At 37.8% G+C, this 20,298-nt stretch overlaps 1 protein-coding gene across 2 annotated transcripts in view; it reads left to right on the top strand.

The window, feature by feature from the left end:
- The window catches only part of CDK19 (cyclin dependent kinase 19), a 194,855-nt gene that overhangs the window by 135,982 nt on the left and 38,575 nt on the right, over positions 1–20,298 (top strand). For both annotated transcript variants that reach the window (XM_007451569.1, XM_007451570.1), the window contains exons 3-4: positions 10,788–10,898; positions 12,365–12,505. In XM_007451569.1, coding sequence (XP_007451631.1) covers positions 10,788–10,898; positions 12,365–12,505 — 252 coding nt within the window. The remainder of the gene's footprint in view (positions 1–10,787; positions 10,899–12,364; positions 12,506–20,298) is intronic.

Below are 20,298 nucleotides of genomic sequence, written 5' to 3'. Positions count from 1 at the left end.
TAGGGAAAGTTTACGGCAAGGATCATTGAAGCAAGGAAAGATTTTCTGATTACCCCTCAATGAATCAGAATGGCCCTGAGAATTCCAGGTAATTTAGGTTTTACTTTGTAAACTCTTTATTTTGATTTGTATCTGTTTTATTTTTTATATTTAAAGTTTATATACTCAGAGTGCCATTGAAAAGTAACTACTGTAGCTGACTTTGGCCTTACCAGTGCTTTTTAAGCATATCCCAGCATGTATGTATATCTTTTAAAAATACCAAGGGATGCAATATATTCTGTTCCATCTTTATCACTTAGTACTATATCTTACTAATCATTCCAAACCAAAAATACAGGTCTATCTTATTCTTACTGCATTCTTTTTAATGGCTATATAATATTCTACTGTAGGGATGGACCTTAATTTATTCAACCAGTTTCCTGTATCCAAGAAGTGTATCCAATTTTCTCATATGGAATATGTTACATAAAAGATTAAATACCCATATTTTAAAAGAACATATATGCTCTTGTAGTCAAGGGGATGTAAACTTCTTATTTCTTACAGACTGCACTTGGTTTCAAATATCTTTCTCAGACCAAGTACTTGAAGTCAGAGAAGAGGAAACTAGATTGTTTGTTGCAAATGGAAAGCGGAATAACTTTCCTATAGCTATACTATTATTATAGAATCTACTAGAGGAGTGTTTTAGGCACTTTGGGAAGGAGATGAGATGGCATTTCCCATTGCAGCATCTCTCAAACAAGTATCTCTGACTGCCTGGAGTGCTTAACCTTTCTCACTTATGTACAGCATAAGTAACAGCTATTGTTTGTCAAGAACTTGTAGCATGCCAGGCATTCTACATCTGTTATCTCATTTAGTCCTCATAACATTCTTGCCACTAGTGGTAGGTATAAGAGTAATAGCTATAATTTGTCAAGTATTTAATATTTTCTAAGCATTGTGTTACGTAGTTAATGTACATTTTTTTTAATCCTTACAGAAACTGTATGTTTGTCAGTAGATATTTTTATTCCTCCATAAGGCTTAGAGGGGTTAAGCAACTTGCTTTATGTCATATAGCTGGGTCAGGGCTTAAACTCAGGTCTCTGAATTCTAAAATCTGTACTTTTTGCATTATACCTGCTACCTCACTATTACTTCTGTCGGGTGGTGATGGGGAACATTGACCTCCTTGAAGCTTCTGACTGGTACCTAAGCAGTATCACTAGAGTAAAATAAAGCAGAACATTTAGGGCCGCCTTGAACCAGGGCTGGTTTACTGTTTTATAGACCCCTCTTCAGCGTATGAGTGCCACCTGCTGGAAGGTTATAATGTATCTACGTGCTTGTAAAGTCCTTCCAAAAAGGTTGTCACGGGTGTGAAAGTGTCAGGTTTCAAAATGTAAGTTTTTAAATTTCAGTTTAGGAATGCTGGGGCATTTTGAAGTTAGGTGAATCTCCTATTTGCCATAAAGTACGTTTCCTCATTTATCGTCATTTTTTTTTTTTGCAGAGAGGGGAGGGTTACACATTTAAAAAAAAAGATAAACTCCATGAGTGCTTTCTAAAATAAAGTTTTCTTTTTTTAAAAAATATTTATTTATTTATTTATTTATGGCTCTGTTGGGTCTTTGTTGCTGCGCGCGGGCTTTTCTCTAGTTGCGGCGAGCAGGGGCCACTCTTTGTTACGGTGCGCGGGCTTCTCATTGCAGTGGCTTCTCTTGTTGCGGAGCACGGGCTCTAGGCGCGCGGGCTTCAGTAGCTGTGGCACATGGGCTCTAGAGCGCAGGCTCAGTCATTGTGGCACATGGGCTTAGTTGCTCCGCGGCATGTGGGATCTTCCTGGATGAGGGATCCAACCTGTGTCGCCTGCATTGGCAGGCGGATTCTTAACCACTGCGCCCCCAGGGAAGTCTCTAAAATAAAGTTTTCTAAAAATAAAGATCAATGGTCAAATGAATCATACCATTACTTATAACAGATCAAATAAGAATAAAAAATTGGATTTACTTTGAGATAAGTGAGTTATTGAAGTATAAGAGGACCCTTTCCAATGAGATACCCTGAAAAAGAAAAATCTAGAAGCCCTGGGGGCATCAGAGACTTGGAGAACAGAAAGTACGGATGAAAGAGGAAGAAAGATGTGTGGATAAAAATACAAATGGATTCTGTAAATGTTAGTCTAGCACAAGGCTCAATGGAGTCAGGATCCTAAATAGTGCTTTAGAGAAAAAAGTTTAGGATTATAGCTTTAGATTGTCTTATGTTTAGGATAGTGAAGAGTAGACACTTTTAATAGTCACTTAGGTGCCCTGGAATGGGGATCAGATAAAAGTCTTGGCATGCCCACTGCACATTCTTCATTAGGCTCCTTTTGGATCACGTTAGTACTCTGTAAGTGTCTGGCACAGGGGATGTTATCACTTAGTGTGGGATTTTCACAGGAAAATCATGCTATACTTAACTGCTCTTTATGTGATTAAAGCATATTTGTAGTTGCATGATGTCATGTTGAACAAGTATTCGTGTGACAAGAGATTAAACTCCATTGGTAAAATCTGATTTTGCCAAGAATTCAGGAAAGTACAAGCATGATCATCTCCTTTCTTTTATCCCTTCTCAGATCAACTGTGTAAGAAGCTTAGCTAGCATGATAGTATTGATATCTTAGCAGGTAGATTTCTGGAGAGAAAGAGCTATCTTTTCTCTCTGTGTGTGTGTGTGTGTGTGTGTGTGTGTGCTTGTGTGTGTGCATGCTCACGTGTATGTGTACATTATAAGAGTAACGCTCATTTAGAAAACTTGTAAAGTAGAAAACTAGGAAGAAAGAAAAATCACACATAATCCCACCACATCAACGTAGAGATAAGTACGTTGATGTTTTGGTATATTTTCTGGTTTATAAACATATTTTATATTTTGCAGTATTTATTTATTTATTTATTTATTTATTTTGCGGTACGCGGGCCTCTCACCGCCACAGCCTCTCCAGTTGCGGAGCACAGGCTCCAGACGCGCAGGCCCAACCACTCCGCGGCATGCGGGATCCTCCCGGACCGGGGCACGAACCCATGTCCCCTGCATCAGGAGGCGGACTCTCAACCACTGCGCCACCAGGGAAGCCCAATTTTAATTATTTATTTTTTAACAAGAGAAAAGCATACACATTTTATTTGATGTTAAGTTTTGTGTGACACAGGGGCTTTCCTAGAAAAGAAATGGAGATGCCAAGAAATGGGTAGGCCTGAGACCTGATGTCACTTTTAACAAAGAGTAATAAATTTCAGAGACATTACAAGACAAAGGAAAGGGTTTTTAGACTTCTAGGGGCTGCAAACTGTGGGAAGGTAAATGTATAGGGGAAACCAATGGAGGATAAGGGCTGTCTTAGCATGGCTTGTTTGTGCTGGTCCAAGGCAATGCTGACTTTATGTCTTCTTCATAGTCATAAAACTTCCCTGGGAGAGGGGATTTATGGCAATTCTTAGAGTTTCTACTTTTAGTCAGATAAGGGAAGCTGCAGGAAAGCTCCTTTCTGCATCTGTTGAATCTCAAATGCCTTCAGCTCAAAATCATTCTTATGCCAAAGTGTCATATTTTGGAGTGGCATATTCTGATCCCCTTCGTCCTCCTCCAAAATAAAAGATGAAATTTAAATCTGATGAAGGCAAACAAATGGGAAATTCTGTACCAGTGTATGCCTGGCTAGGGGAAAAAACACATTTTTTCCCTTTCTCTGATTTTTAAAAATTGAAGTATAATTGACCTACAATACTATCTTTGTTCCAGGTGCACAACATAGTAATTCAATATTTCTGTACATTACAAAACGATCACCACACAGCCTTTTATTATAGCATTAGAGCAAAAGTCTTTTCTCATGTATTTAAAAACTTTTGGCATATATATTTGAGACTGTGCTACGTGGATATACCATAATTATCAGTTTTCTGACTATTGGCTGGCCATTTGTGTTGTTTACTATTTTTGCTCATTTGTTTCTTCAGTAAATAGCAGTAGAGAAATTTACTTTTTTATTTGTTTGTTTCAGTAAATAGAGACAGAATACACTTTCATGTGGCGTTTGTCTAGGGCCTCAGTGTGTCTCCCTTTGTTCTCTGTTCCTATGTATCTTTTTTTTTTTTTGCGGTACACAGGCCCCTCACTGTTGTGGCCTCTCCCATTGCAGAGCACAGGCTCTGGATGTGCAGGCTTAGTGGCCATGGCTCACGAGCCCAGCCGCTCCGCGGCATGTGGGATCTTCCCGGACTGGGGCACGAACCCGTGTCCCCTGCATCGGCAGGAGGACTCTCAACCACTGTGCCACCAGGGAAGCCCCCTATGTACCATTTTCTTCAGGATTTTGTAGCATTTATTGCATTCACAGTCCTTTCAAGGAACACCCTCATAGTACCCCTTAGGGGCTCTTTCGGTTCTGTACCAGGTTAAATATCTCACCCTGAGCTATTAAGAGCTATGTTTCTGCTCTTTACATCAAGCCAGCACTCATACTTTTGCTAGAGTGGGTGCTAGTTGAGAGAAAAATTCCTTTTTAAGCCTAAAGTAAATGGAGCTTGTGGAAAGTTAGAGTCCCTAGAAGAACTATTTTAGACACAGTCTATTCAATTTATTAAAAACAAAATCTCTCAAAACGCCTTTTGAAAGGATAGCAACGTTTTATAATATTCCAAGCAATTTACTGGTTGATTTTGTAAGAACCAGGTAAGTTCAGTAGATTTAATTCTTTAGACAAATATTTATTGTGTGCTAGGTACCATTTTAAGCACTGGGGATATAAAACCAGTGGAAACTTTGCCTTCATGGAGTTTATATGTTAATGGAGAGAAACAGACAATAAACAACATAAAGTAAATTATTGTTAGGAAGATAATGTGGTATATATATTATGTATTACCTAACACCCCGGGGGAATTCTGATGCAGTAACCAAACCTATTAATATTTCTTTTATAATAAAAGTATGAGCATTCACACTCAATGGACTAAATAAAGACTATAGCCGCTTCATGTTAGTGCAAATGAGATACTTCTATAAAATGAGTATTAAAGGGTAGTTTTCAAAATAGGTAAAATTATGACTGTGATCCACATGTAAAATGAACACATTTTAAAGATTTTATTTAACTTATCAAATGAAGGAACCAAGTAGATGTTATAACCCATTCAAAGAAGAATTCATAGGACAGACACATTTATAGATCAGGAATATTAAAATGATGTGCAAATTAAGGCAAAACTAGCATCTCCCTCAATGGGAGAGGGAAGTCAACGATCATCTAATGGACAGGACAGAATTTGCGTGTAGATAGACATGACTTATTCTTCATCATTGTCAGTTATCTATAATGTACAGAGTTGTAAAATAGCTTCCATAGAATCAGAATCAGATAACCTGAAATGATGTGCCTTTGACAATGCATTTTTCCACTGAAGTGTAAATTTTTTCTCCTACCTGAGTTACTAGAAAGCTTTTGGTTTTCTGAGCTCTCTAAGAATTATAGATAAGGGATATAGAACTATATAGTATATTTGATAGTGATAGTACTTTGCAGAAAAATAAAGATGCAGAGGGGTGGTTATCATTTTAAATAGAAGGACTGTAGGAGACTTGAGGAGGTGATATTGAGGATTGAGCTGAAATAGATGAGATTTTTTTGCCTGAGTAACTGGAATGATGGAGTTACTTCTAACTGAGATTGGGGAAGAGCAGTTGGAGAAGAGGGCAGGGGAGGTGGAGATCACAACCTCAGTATCGGCTTGTAGCCATTCAAGTAGAGATGTTGAGGCAGTTATATATACATGCGTAGCTGCACTTCAGGGAATATGTGTGGGCTAGAAATAAACATTTGGGTGTTAATACGTACAGGTGACATTTAAAGCCTCCAAACTGGATGAGATCACTTTAAAAAGCTCCTTCTACATGCCACACATTGTGCTAGTCCCTGTAGAGATATATTTAAAATTGTGTTTGTCCTCCAAGAGCCTATGGTCTACTAGAGGAGGTGGATGTAAACAGTTAATGCTGTATAAAAGTATACTAATACAAATACATATCAAGTATACTAAGATAAATACATATCAAGTACAGATGATTCAGGGAAGTCAAATCTGAGTCATCCTAAACTCCGTCACCCCCAAAGTCACTCATTCAGTGGCCCGACCATGAGACATGCACGGAAGAAAGTCACAGCGTGGTACCTTTTATATCAGCTGACTTCTCCACTAACCCACTGTACCCAGCATGTTTATAGTGATATTGGAGAACCTAGCTGGTGACACTTCTGCATGGCTTACAGGCCTCCTTATTATTTGCCCTTTGCCTTATCTCTTGCTTTACTTCCTCAGTTCTGTCCCTAGTGACAGAGATGATCGATTTCTTTTTGTTTAATTGAAGTATAGCTGATGTACAATATTATATGTTACAGGCGTATAATATTAGTCTTTCACAGTTTTAAAGGTTATTCTCTATTTATAGTTATTATAAAATATTGGCTATATTCCCTGTGTTGTACAATATGTCCTTGTAGCTTATGTTATGCATAATAGTTTGTACCTCTTAATCCCCTATCCCTATATTGCCCCTCCCCACTTCTCTGGACTGGTGACCATTAGTTTGTTCTCTATATCTGTGAGTCTGCTTCTTTTTTGCTGTGGTCACTAGTTTGTTGTATTTTTTAGATTCCACATGTAAGTGTATTCCACATGTAAGACAGTATTTGTCTTTCTCTGTCTGACCTATTTCACTTAGCATAATACCCTCCAGGTCCATCCATGTTGCTGCAAATGGCAAAATTTCCTTCTTTTTTTAGGGCTGCAACTCTGTATTTTTGAAACACCACTCTGCCTATAGAGTGAAAAATGAATTAGGAGAGGGAATGAAACAGACATAGTTTGCTATTTATTAGCCTCAGCCTGCCTTCACATTGATATTTAGTGACTTATAAAGACTTGAAGGGTTGGAATTCCCTGGTGGTCTAGTGGTCAGTACTTGGCACTTCCACTGCAGGGGGCACAGGTTTGATTCCTGGTTGGGGAACTAAGATCCCACATGCCGTGTGGTGTGGCCGAAAAACAAAAAGACCTGTAGGGTAGAAAAGGTATAGTAGGTATGCAGAAATGGAAAGTGTATGTTGCTATATAATGCAATTTTTGGGATAAAGGGAAATTTTCTAGTAAATGCATGCAGTTGCAAACTTTACCCTCTTCCCTCCTGTATGTCATATTAAAAGGTAACCTGGGGCTTCCGTGGTGGCGCAGTGGTTGGGAGTCCGCCTGCCGATGCAGGGGACGCGGGTTTGTGCCCCGGTCTGGGAGGATCCCACGTGCCGCGGAGCGGCTGGGCCCGTGAGCCATGGCCGCCGAGCCTGTGCGTCCGGAGCCTGTGCTCTGCATAGGGAGAGGCTGCAACAGTGAGAGGCCCGCATACCGGAAAAAAAAAAAAAAAAAAGGTAACCTGAATGAATGGCAATTCCTCAAAAAAAATCAAACATAGAATTACTATAGGGTCCAGCAATTCTACTTCTGAGTATATACAAGAATTGAAAGCAAGGACTCAAACAGATATTTGTACATCAGTCTTCAAGGCAGCATTATTCATAATAGCCAAAAGGTGGAATCAACCCAAATGTCCATGGGTTGATGGGAGGGATGAATGGATAAGCAAATGTGGTGTGTACATACGATGAAATATTACTTAGCCTTAAAAAGGAAGGAAATTCTGATACATGCTACAACATGGATGAATCTTGAAGACATGTTAAGTGAAAAAAGCCAGACACAAAAGAACAAATATTGAACAGATCCATTTATATGAGGTACCTGGAATAGTCAAATTCATAGAGACAGAGAATAGAATAGCAGATACCAGGGGCTGGGAATGGGAGATGCATACTGGCACAGAGTTTCAGTTTGTGAAAACATTCTGGAGAAAGGATACAGTGGTGGTTCTTACACAACAATATGAATGTACTTAATGCCACTGAACTGCATACTTAAAAATAGTTAAAATGGTAAATTTTATGTTATATATATTTTACCACAAAAAAAGTGACCTGGAAATACCATGGAGCTGTAAGAAAGAACAGAAGGATTTCTATAAACTAATATTGTACTGGTAATGAGAGATTTACAGGATAAAGTTAAAAATAAATAGGTACTATCTTTTGTGTAAATATTCATATTTGCTTTTATTTGCATAAACAAACACTGGAAAGATTAACAAGTAACTAATAAAAGTTGTTACTTCTAGGAGGCAAGAGGGCCTGTGGTCACTGGAGGCAGGAGTGATAATGAGACATCTCAATGTATCTCCTTTTATGTACTTTTGATTTTTGAACTATATAGATGTATAACCTATTCAAAATAACGTTCAAACATAGTACTTAAGGGCTTCCCTGGTGGCGCAGTGGTTGAGAGTCCGCCTGCTGATGCAGGGGACACGGGTTCGTGCCCCGGTCCGGGAAGATCTCACATGCTGTGGAGCGGCTGGGCCCGTGAGCCACGGCCGCTGAGCCTGTACGTCCGGAGCCTGTGTTCCGCAACGGGAGAGGCCACAACAGTGAGAGGCCCGCGTACCACAAAAAAACAAAACAAAACAAAAAAACAAAACAAAAAAACATAGGACTTAAGGTAGATTCATTGTAGAGGGATCAGTAATTTGTAGTCACAAAAAACGTAAGTTTTTTAGAGGTATTGATTAAATATTGCTACATGTGACGTGCCCTCTCCCAGACAAGTGGGGTCCAGGGTTCAGGAGTCTGTGCCAGTGTTTGGTGTTTCAAGAGCCTGGTTTAGATGCAGAAGTGAGTTTCACCTTTCCTTCCCCTGCAAGCAGGAAAGAGAACATATATTCTGGGTAGACACTTAATAAAATCAAATTCTCTAAGTTCATCAATAGCAAGGTTGACCATGGCAAGTGGGGTCATCATTAAACACATTATTTGACTGAGTCTAGGAGCCTAAAGCATTCAATAAGCAGGAAACTGTCTGAATATAGCTCTGCATTAATCTAAAATGCCACTTTCTCTGATTCCATCATTAATTAGGAACATATGATGTGTAACATTTGCATCTGAAGCCAGAAGCAGGACTGCTTAAGATTTCTTAGGCCATGGGAGCAGAGACAGTAGCTGATAGCTGAGCACCCACCTAATTCTGCACCCCCCAACCCTACCACTCAGCAAGGGAGTAGGACCGTTGTATCTTCTCTGGTCATTTTTCTTCCAGCTCCTTCTTTCCCACCTATATCCAACAGGAAATACAGGTAGAATCCTGAGGCAGGCTGTGAGAAGTAAAGGCCTGCTAGGGGCAGCTCAGCCCATCCTACTTTTCTTTCTTAGCTGTGTTCCAGGGCATATGGTTTGGAGGGAGAACCCAGGGAGTCACATCTGGGAATCATGCCCAAGTTAGAGCTGGTAGAGCACTTTCCAGCAAGGTTGTCAAGGTGTAGGTGAAGAGAAAGCTGAGTGACAGAGGCATAATGAGAGAATTGAGAAATCTGTCATTGAAAGTAGTGAAGAAATACACAACTGGGAAGTGGCCTATAAAAGTTCCAGAGGTGGAGTTCAGATGACTTTGACATGATTCCAGCACAAGCATTTTAGGTATGCGCTACTCATTTAAAGTTATTAAGATGGCTAAGTGATTTATTTCTCTCTGCCTCGTTGATCTATTTGTATGTCTGTCTTCCCTACCACATTGTAGGAATTGAAGACACTTTAGCTGAACTGGAAAAAGCATGGACTTTGGAATCAGGCAGATCTATTTAAATCCAAACCTCTTCTCTTTCTAATGTTGAACTTTGCTCAAGTTATTTTTATTACACTGAACCTCAGCTTCTGTGTGCATCATAGTGTTGTTAGGAGGATTAAGTGTGAGAAGAACAATTTATATACTCTCCCTTTTTGTATCTTCCACAGAGCTTTACATTTAAAAGGCATTTGAAATATTTATCAAACTGAGTATGTTTCTACCTATTAAGTCTGAACCCTGGTTAAGGACAGCATGAGGCAGGCATATTTATAAGGCTTTCACCTTGAGCAGCTAACGTTATTGTTGCTAAATATTTTATCAAGCAACTGCCTGTTATGTGCCAAGTACTAAGTTTTCACTTGCTGATCTGGCCTATCTTTCCTTCTTATTATCAGAGTCCAGCTGGAAGCTTTCTGCTTTGTGTAGGCCTATTCTCTTCCCTATTTACAGGACCTCTTCTCCACACCAATTTTTATCAGTGGGTTTGAGAGTCATTGCCTTATGCTCATTACTCTTCTAAAAAACCTCAGTCTCATGCTCTAGGCATGGATAAGTTAGGGATTGTTAAATATCTTTCCTTCTTTTGTCTGATATTTATTGAGCACATACTGTGCTGGAGTGGATACAAACAGTATTTCTGCTTCCCAAGTTTTTCCTCTAGTTAAAAAAAAAATACGCACATGGAAAATATATTTAATTATTTAGCAATATGATATTACTTTTGCTTTTACTATTTTACATTTTACCATGTAAAAGGATCCCATTTTAAAAACACACACATACACATAGAAAAAGGATTGGAAAGAAATGCACCAAGATGTTAACAAAGCTTATCTCTGAGTAGCGGTATTTGGGTGTGCATGTGTGTGTGTGTGTGTTTAATGTTGCTTATCTGGATTGTCTAAATTTTCAAAAATTTCATTTTGAAGTTATGGGAGTTAAGGCAAAACTAGCAAAACTAGCATGCCATCATCCCCCCTCCCCTTGCTAACAGGATAGTGACCCCTCTCTTCCTCTTGCATTCAGCTTTTGCGAGAATTGAAGCACCCTAATGTGATCGCCCTGCAGAAGGTGTTCCTTTCTCACAGTGACAGGAAGGTGTGGCTGCTGTTTGATTATGCCGAGCATGATTTATGGGTAAGTCTAAACTCACTTTATTTTTAGGGTAATTTTATACAGGTATGAAGAAATAAATGTATGTGTTCCATACTGCTAATGCACAGAAAGGAAAACTTGCTCTGTTGACCATAGTTCAAAATAAATATACTAAATGTAAATTTTGATTTAAAAGAATTAGAGCAATAAACATTAACATCCTTTTTTACTGAGAAGATAGTATTTGTAACATTCAGAAATTTCACTTCAAAAAATCTTACTGAGTGGGAAATTGTAATTTTATGCAAGTAATTAATGGCAGTTTACTAATATGTGTAATGAAAATTGCTTTCTTTTGTGGTCCACACAGTAGTTCAAATTTAACCAGTTATGTACCTGTGAATAGTTTCTCTCTCTAAATTAAGGTCAATCTTGCAGCATTTTGCCATTTAAAATGGACTCCACCAAATGGAAGAATACCTACGGTTTTGCAAATATTAGGGTTGTTTTTATCAATATATAAAAGAAGCCAAAATTTTTAATTCCAAATGTTTAAAGTTAGGAATCAGGGCATTTAAACATTTTATCCCAGGAGTTGCCAAAAGTAAAAAAATTCCAATTTGGCAGTAAGTTCAAATTTTGGATAATTAAATTTTGATTCAATATAGTGTGGTTTGTCATCTGTAAAAATTGTAAATCTTTTTAGGAATAACTTTAGCAAACTCATAGGTCTTGAAGGAGATTTCAGTTTATGCTTTTATAGCAGATATTGACAACAATCTCCTCTGCCATGGATATTTATTACCCATTTTGGCATGTTTTGGACAAGGGTGGAGTGGAGATAGAGGTGGATGTGAGGGGTGGGCGCAGGTAGAATTTCTTCCCCTTCATTACAAAGTTTTTATAACCCACAATGTAACATGTGTACATAAAAATTTGAATATGATGATCTGGTTGTATTTATTTCAGTGGGACTGAATTCTCCTTTTTTCTCTCCCTGCTCCTTTCTAGTAGTGATTTGCTATTTAATATTGACTACTAAGAATATATCCTAATTTCATTATGTGCCAAAGAAGGTGAACTTTCCAATAATTCTAATAATACATATAGCCAGTGATGTTACCCAAATGCACTAACTTTATAGAATAGGAAAGATTTACAGGGTTTTTTTCCTTTTGTTTACTCTTTCTGTCAGTAGGGAATACAACTAATACAATTTTTTTGGCAGGTTTTTAAATACCAACACTTTTTACTTCTTGGTTTTATTTGATGAAAATCTTAATGGTTTCAGTAAATCTAGTCATTATAACCACATTAATACTGTCATATTTACCCTCAATATAGATTCTGTTTTGGTTTGATCTTATTATTCAAATTATTTTTCTTTGTGTCATTATTGGCCTTTAATAAGTAATCTTAAAATGTAGAGAATTTATTGCAGCCTTGATTGTGTTTTATTGACACAGGCAAAGACTATGTTATTATAATATATATTTTTTAATTTTTAGCATATTATTAAGTTTCATCGTGCATCAAAAGCAAATAAAAAGCCCATGCAGTTGCCAAGATCTATGGTTAAATCATTACTTTACCAGATTCTTGACGGTATCCATTACCTCCATGCAAATTGGGTGCTTCACAGAGATTTGGTAAGTATGTTTCTTTTAAATCGCTCAATATGTGTCTTTCTCTTTTCAGAAATATCTTTTCTTCTTGGTACAGTTACGATGAACATGAATTATAGAAAAATTTGAAAATGCACATAAGCAAAAAAGAAGGAAATAAAAATCACCATAAGCCTATGATCAAAAGATTACCATTATTAACTTTTGGTGTATATTCTTCCCTTACATTTATGCACAGCTATAAAATGTCATTGTGATTTTCAACAAATGATTGGCATAATCTTTTTTTTTTTTAATTTTTACTGGAGTATAGTTGATTTACGATGAGCATAATCTTAATGGGATGGCCATATGTGAAACAAGTACCTTTTGATTCATTTTGTTTTTCGTAATTTTGCTCACCATTAGTAAACAGTTTAATAATTAAAGACTGAGTTCACATTGTTTTCAAAGCTAAACTGAAATAATGACACTGCCTCCAGTAAATAGAATGTTATTAGTATTAACAATAAGTAAATAAGTAACTCTAACAGGGGGAATATATCAATACTTATTAGGCATATTATCCATAATTCAAATGTTTGATGTTTGGTTTTACTTTTTTACTCAGTACACATATAACAAACATTTATTAATGTCAAGTTATTTTATTCATCTTTTCATTGTTATCATTTTAGTTTATGTTGATGAGATTTTTTGTTCTTAAGAAATATGGGTACTTAATAGCTGTAATACCACTGAGTTTATAGTTGCAAGTTTTATTTTGCTTAGGCTTTTGCAGATTCTAGGAATATAGTAGGGATAGATCTAGGTCGACTCAATTTTTTTAATTGAGGAGAAGTATTTATTATAGAAAGGAATGAATACATAAGGGGATCTAGATAGTACCCCTTGCTACCTTGTCAGTCAGGCCTAGTCTTCTGGCTTGAGCATCTCTTGATGTGGCATTGAAGTTACATTGGGGCCAAATGACAGGGACCACAAAGATGCATTTACCATTTCAACAGAAGCATTTCACCTCATAATTTTAAACTAAGATTCTCAAAGCCTTCCACTTATCCACGTTACTATTACCTGTGAATCAGCATGTTTTAAAATGATTCTTGGGTACATGAAGTTGTTCTAGGTCAAACCTTCCTTCATAAATGGTTTTAGATTTTAATTTGCTGTATATAACATAGCCTATGTGAGTTATATTTTTGAGGTCATATTCATGTTTGAATCATTGATCAGAATCCCTTACTGAAGATTAACTGATCTCAACTCTTCTCTTTTTGTCACAAAATTGTATATTTTGTTCTAAGTAGCATAGATTAACACATTTTATTTGTGATGTCACTGCCTGAATATCCAGTGGTACTAAAACCTAATATAACCAGGATTCAGTTTTCTCCCATCCAAACTTGCTGCTGCTTTAGTGTCCTCTATTTTTGTTATGGCAGCACCCGCCTCCTAGCCTAGAAACTTCTTTTACCACTTGCAGACCCTTGTACTCCACATCCAGAACTTGCCTAATCCTGTCAGTTTCACCTCTAAAATATCTCTTCCATTCATCTGTTTCCATTCCTAGTGCCTCATTCCTAGTTCATGCCTTTATTATCTTTCCCTTCCAGTCCACTTTAGATCTTCTGAATAATTACTCAGCCCCTGCTTAAGAACTTTGAAACAGTTCCTCATTGCTTACAGACTAAAGCTATAGTTCCTTTTTTGGCTTTTGAGGTCTTCTCAGGTATAGCTCCAACTGCCTTTAAAAATTCTCTTCTGTATCCCTGTAATCTTTTACTTACACTGTATGTTTAACTATTGATTGTTCCCTGGATCCTCCTGAGAGTTCCTGCCTCAGTGGCCTTTATTTCTTCTGCTAAAACTCCTTACCCCATCTCTTCATATTCAAGTATTACCTGTCTTTCAGGACCTGCACAAATGTGAAAACTTATCCTCATATCCATCATTACTTAGAAATAGTCTCTCCTCCTTGTTGGTTGCTGTTGTATTTCATCTTTACTTCTCTTCTGGCATCTACCTATTAATACTGTAGTAATTTATATAGATGTGTCTAGAAGATGTTCTAGACCATAAACTTATTGAGAGAGTGGGGTCTATGACTTATTTTGGTACACTACTGCTCCAGTACACAATAGGTACTGAGTAAATATTTCCTTAGTGAATGAATATCAGTAAGAATATTAATTACTACAGAATGTTTTTGGATCAGCTAACATATGTATTCAGCACACTTCTCAAATGAATTTTTATTATTTCCTTGTATGTGCAAAGCATGAAAGGGTGAGGACAGTACAAACATGACTGTATCAAGACCTTCTCAGGAGTTTAGTCTGAGAGAAGAAATAATGACATGTACACAAACAATTTTACTATCCGATAGACGAGAGAGAATGTGAACATGGCAATGTGAGAAGTACAGACTAAATGCTATTCAGGGTTAGAAGAGGTTCTGAGTGGGGGAATAAGTACAAGCTTCAGAGAGGTGCCATTTGAGCTGGACTTGGAAGGATGAGTAGAATTTAGAGATTTGAGAGATGAGGGTAACCTAATGAAGTGTTGGATGTAACATTTCTGAGGTGAGAAAGCACTTGAATTATCCCAGAAAGATTGTGTAGTTCTTTCTCGCTCAAAAATGGATAAGCTGAATTAGGGTAGTATGAAGTAAGACTAGGAAGATATGGGTTGGAGCCTGATCGAGGAAGGCCCTAATATCAGGCTAGGGAGTTTGTTTTTAAGTGCTAAAAGTTTGTGAGCAACAGAATGAAAGTTTTTTTTTTCCCAAATGAAATTATTTTTCCCCATTAAAGAAGCCCCATTGATTATTATTACTTCATCCATAGCATGGACACAATATGTATGTTTTTAATTAAAGTATAGTTGATTTACAATGTTGTGTTAATTTCTGCTGTACAGCAAAGTGATTCAGTTATATTTATTTATACACACACACACACACACACACACACACACACATTCTTTTTAAAAATATTCTTTTCCGTTATGGTTTCTCATAGGATATTGAATATAGTTCCCTGTGTTATATTGTAGGACCTTGTTGTTTATCCATTCTATACATAATAGCTTACATCTGCTAACCTCAACCTCCCACTCCATCCCTCCCCCAGCCCCCTCCCCCCTGGCAACCACCAGTCTGTTCCCTATGTCTGTGATTCTGTTTCTGTTTCATAGATAGGTTCATTTGTATCATACTTTAGATTCCACATATAAGTGATATCATATGGTATTTGTCTTTCTCTTTCTGACTTGCTTCACTTGGTATGATAATCTCTAGTTGTATCTATGTTGCTGCAAATGGCATTATTTCATTCTTTTTTATGGCTGAGTAGTATTCTATTTTATATACATACCACATCTTTATCCATTCATCTGTTGATGGACATTTAGGTTGTTTCCACATCTTGGCTGTTGTGAATAGTGTTGCTATGAATGTAAGGGTGAATGTATCTTTGTGAATTATGGTTTTGTCTGGATATGTTCCCAGGAGTGGAATTGCTGGATCATATGGTAACTCTATTATTAATTTTTTAAGGAAACTCCATACTGTTTTCCATAGTAGCTGCACCAACTTACATTCCCACCAACAGTATAAGAGGGTTCCCTTTCCTCCACACCCTCTCCGGCATTTGTTAGTTGTAGACTTTTTAATGATGGCCATTCTGACTGGTGTGAGGTGGTACCTCATTGTAGTTTTGATTTGCATTTCTCTAATAATTAGTGATGTGGAGCCTCTTTTTTTTTAATTAATTAATTAATTTTTGGCTGTGTTGGGTCTTCGTTGCTGCGTGTGGGCTTTCTCTAGTTGTGGCAAGCGGGGACTACTTTTCGTAGTGGTGTGTGGGCTTATCATTGTGGTGGCTTCTCTTGTTGCAGAGCATGAGCTCTAGGCATGTGGGCTTCAGTAGTTGTGGCATGCAGGCTTCAGTAGTTGTGGCGTGTGGGCTCAGTAGTTGTGGCTCGCGGGCTCTAGAGTGCAGGCTCAGTAGTTGTGGCACACGGGTTTAGTTGCTCCGCGGCACGTGGGATCTTCCTGGACCAGGGCTTGAACCCGTGTCCCCTGCATTGGAGGATTCTTAACCACTGTGCCAACAGGGAAGGTGGAGCCTCTTTTCATGTGCCTGTTGGCTGTCTGTATTAGCATGGACACAATATTGAAGATGTGTTCTAAAGGTGGTTCTGACCTAGTATAACACTTGTTTGTATTTTAACTATACATTCCCCTAGTGCCTCTACTGCTTAAGTAACTCTAATAAGATTTGAAACTTTAAGCCAGTAGGAATATAGTCTGTGATAGCCTACTCAATTCTTTCTCTGATCATGAGGCCTGCTATCTGGACCATATTGTCATATTGTCATGGTTTTGCCAAAGTATTTTCAGGAGTAGAAGATTTAAACTGTATGTTTACTTTATAGATATATTCAGTGGTAGATACAGAAAGAGTATGTCAAGTATGAATATGGTTAAAAGGGATATGTTGGAGACATTTGAAAAATTATTATTTTGTATGTGAGCTGAAGAGTAGAGTTGCAGTTTTAGTCAATGAGTAGGGTTTTTAAATGCTTCATTTATTATTATGATAAGGAATCTGGCTTTACACTATTTGTTAGTCACAACTGTTTCAGAGTGCATACCATCTCTAAATTTTCATTTGGTGTGAGAAACCTAGAAGATCCATACAATTAAAGGTGTTAGAGTAAATATAAATTTGCAGTAATAGTATAACCTAACAAATTTAAAAAGTAAATAAAAACCAGTGTTTTGGACTTCACACAAAGAAGCATTACATCATCAGTGAGGTTGGTGTTTTTCATTGTGATTGATTTCATATCTAGAACAGTATTTTAATTATGTCATTTGGATACTAGAATTTAATACAGAAATAGAGAATTTAAATAATGTCACCAAAAAGATGACTTATATTGAGGAATTGCTTTAAAAGGAAAGGAGAAAAGGAGCTAAATATATTCATCTTAGCAGAGAGACAGTTGAGACATAAGTTTATAAATATTTGGAACTTGTAAACACCAAGGGAGGAAAGATGTATTTTAATTTTACAGCAGGATATAGCTAAAGAGTAAGAAGATGAAATACAGGATGACTCATTTTTATGGGATTACTATTCTGGTAGGTTGGAAGAATACCAAGATACAGTTTATCTCTTTTTCAAAATTATGAGCTTCTTGGGCTTCTCTGGTGGTGCAGTGGTTAAGAATCCGCCTGCCAATGCTGAGGACACGGGTTAGAGCCCTGGTCCAGGAAGGGCCCACATGCCTCAGAGCAACTAAGCCCGTGCACCACAACTACTGAGCCTGAGCTCTAGAGCCCGCGAGCCACAACTAATGAGCCTGCATTCCACGACTACTGAAGCCCGCATGCCTAGAGCCCGTGCTCTGCAACAAGGGAATCCACCACAATGAGAAGCCCACCCACTGTAACAAAGAGTAGCCCCTGCTCGCCTCAACTAGAGAAAGCCCATGCGTAGCAACAAAGACCCAGCGCAGCCCAAAATAAACAATTGATTAATTAAAAAATAAAGATACTACATGTGGGGGCAATTCGTTATTAATAGACACGTAAAATATACATAGCCAACATGTCATAAACAACCTACAGCACTGTTGAAAATCCAGTAAAAATTCTGCCTGAACCTACGGTGTGTCATAAGGAAGAAAAAAAAAAAAAATCGCCAAACCAAAACTATGTAGTTTTGCCAGTTAATATGCCAAAATCACCCAAAGTCATTTATTATACATTTCTCTGTAGCTAGAATGTCTGTTGCTTCATTTTCTTTAATTAGCAAGTCCCAAGTATCTTTAAACAACATTTATCATCTCACAAATTCTATGGGTCAGGAATCTAGGTGTGGCTTACCTGGATTCTCTGTTTCAGAGTCTCTTTAAAAGGTTGCAGTCAACTCAAGTCTTGATTGGGAAGAGTCCACTTCTAGTTCACTCACGTGGTTATTTGCAGAATTCATTTCCTCACAGACTGATGGGTGGAGGCCTCCTTGTTTCCTTGTTACGTTGACCTCTCCATAGAGCATCTCAAAACATGGCAGTTTTCTTTACCAGAGTGGCAAACTTGAGGGCGAGAGAGAGAGAATGTGTGTGTTAGCAAGATGGAAGTCACAGTCTTCTGTAAGTTAATAATGGAAGTGATGCCTCATTACTTTTGCTGTATTCTGTTCATTAGAAGTCACTAGATATAGCCTACACTCAAGAGGAGTAGTTACGTAAGAGTGTGTATACTGGGGGTGGGGATGATTGGAAACGGTGTCTGAAGCTGCATACCATAGAGTCTGAGAGGCTTTTAAATGATGTTTGGATCCTGTTATTGTCCTTTTAATTTAGTTATAATATAGTATAGAAAATGCAGGAAGCCCCCTCCTTTCATATATAATTTTTTCCATGTATAAAAGTTGCTTGTGTAGTAAGAGTTTCAGGATAGTTCTAGAGAGTGAAAAAACATTATAATGTACCAATTATTCCTTCCCTTTTACGTTCTTCAGTGATTTTTTTCCCAGAATTTGGTACATGTTCCTTACTTTTCCCCTCCTCTTCTCTTCCCTCCCTCCTTTCCCACCCTGCATTGAACCACAAGTTTAATCCACTTAAATCTGGAGGGTGTGTTCAATTGAGATCCAGGATTTTTCACTTTGAACATACCTAGAGGTTCTTTCTTTGTTATGCAGTCTGAGGCATATGCTTGTCACTAATATTAGTACTTTTTAATTTCTATTTTTCTTTTTCACACATTTGTGTAAAGCAAAAGTAAAAATGCAAAGGAAAATTTAAATGATAGCAAAACCTTTGTTTTCCAAGGTTGGTAATGCTGCTGAGTTGTAACAGCTAGCTGACAAGCAGTGAAAGGACAGCATGAAATATAGTCCTTTAGCCAAAAAGAGCATTTGAAGACTTTTTAGGAACAGCACTATATGAAAATCCAATATATGAAATCAAAGATGGCCCTCTGTTTTCTACTCAGCTGGAAAAAAAGTGCTGTGCTGTTCTTCTTTGTGCAAGTTTGATTAAAATAAATGCTTGGTTGTTGGAGAATTGTCTAGAAATCTCTCTTTGCCTCACAGCTTCTCTTCATAACTTGTGTGGCAAGGAGATGCATCAAGTCTTTAATTTTGTCTATGCTAAACAGGGCCTGATAAGGCAAATGTTTATACTTCAAAGAAACCCTTAAAATCTTACTGTAACCATCATGGCAGCATTTTGCAAGCATTTTCATAATGTTTTAGAGTTTTAGCCTTGCTTAGTTCTTATGATATGGGAGCTTTGAGATCCTAGATTAAAAAAAAATTATTTCTGAACTTCTCTGGTGGTGCAGTGGTTAAGAATCTGCCTGCCAATGCAGGGGACACGGGTTCGAGCCCTGGTCCGGGAAGATCCCACATGCCACGGAGCAACTAAGCCCGTGCGCCACAACTACTGAGCCTGCACTCTAGAGCCTGTGAGCTACAACTGAGCCCACAGGCCACAGCTACTGAAGCCCACGCACCTAGAGCCTGTGCTCCGCAACAAGAGAAGCCACTGCAATGAGAAGCCCGCACACTGCAACGAAGAGTAGCCCCCACTCGCCACAACTAGAGAAAGCCCACGTGCAGCAACAAAAACCCAACACAGCCAAAAATAATAAATAAAAGAAAAATATTTCCAAGATAGTTAATTTTGCTACTTAAGCCTGTTTACTCATTTGTAAAATGGCAATAATGATAGGTGCTTTATATTGTTGTTGATTCCATTGTCTTAGCTCCAGAGTTCCTGAATTCCTCCTGATTTCCTTT

Source organism: Lipotes vexillifer, unplaced genomic scaffold (genome assembly GCF_000442215.2).
Source record: "Lipotes vexillifer unplaced genomic scaffold, Lipotes_vexillifer_v1.1 scaffold721, whole genome shotgun sequence".
Lineage (NCBI taxonomy): Eukaryota > Metazoa > Chordata > Mammalia > Artiodactyla > Lipotidae > Lipotes > Lipotes vexillifer.
This window is presented reverse-complemented; position numbering and strand designations above follow the sequence as displayed.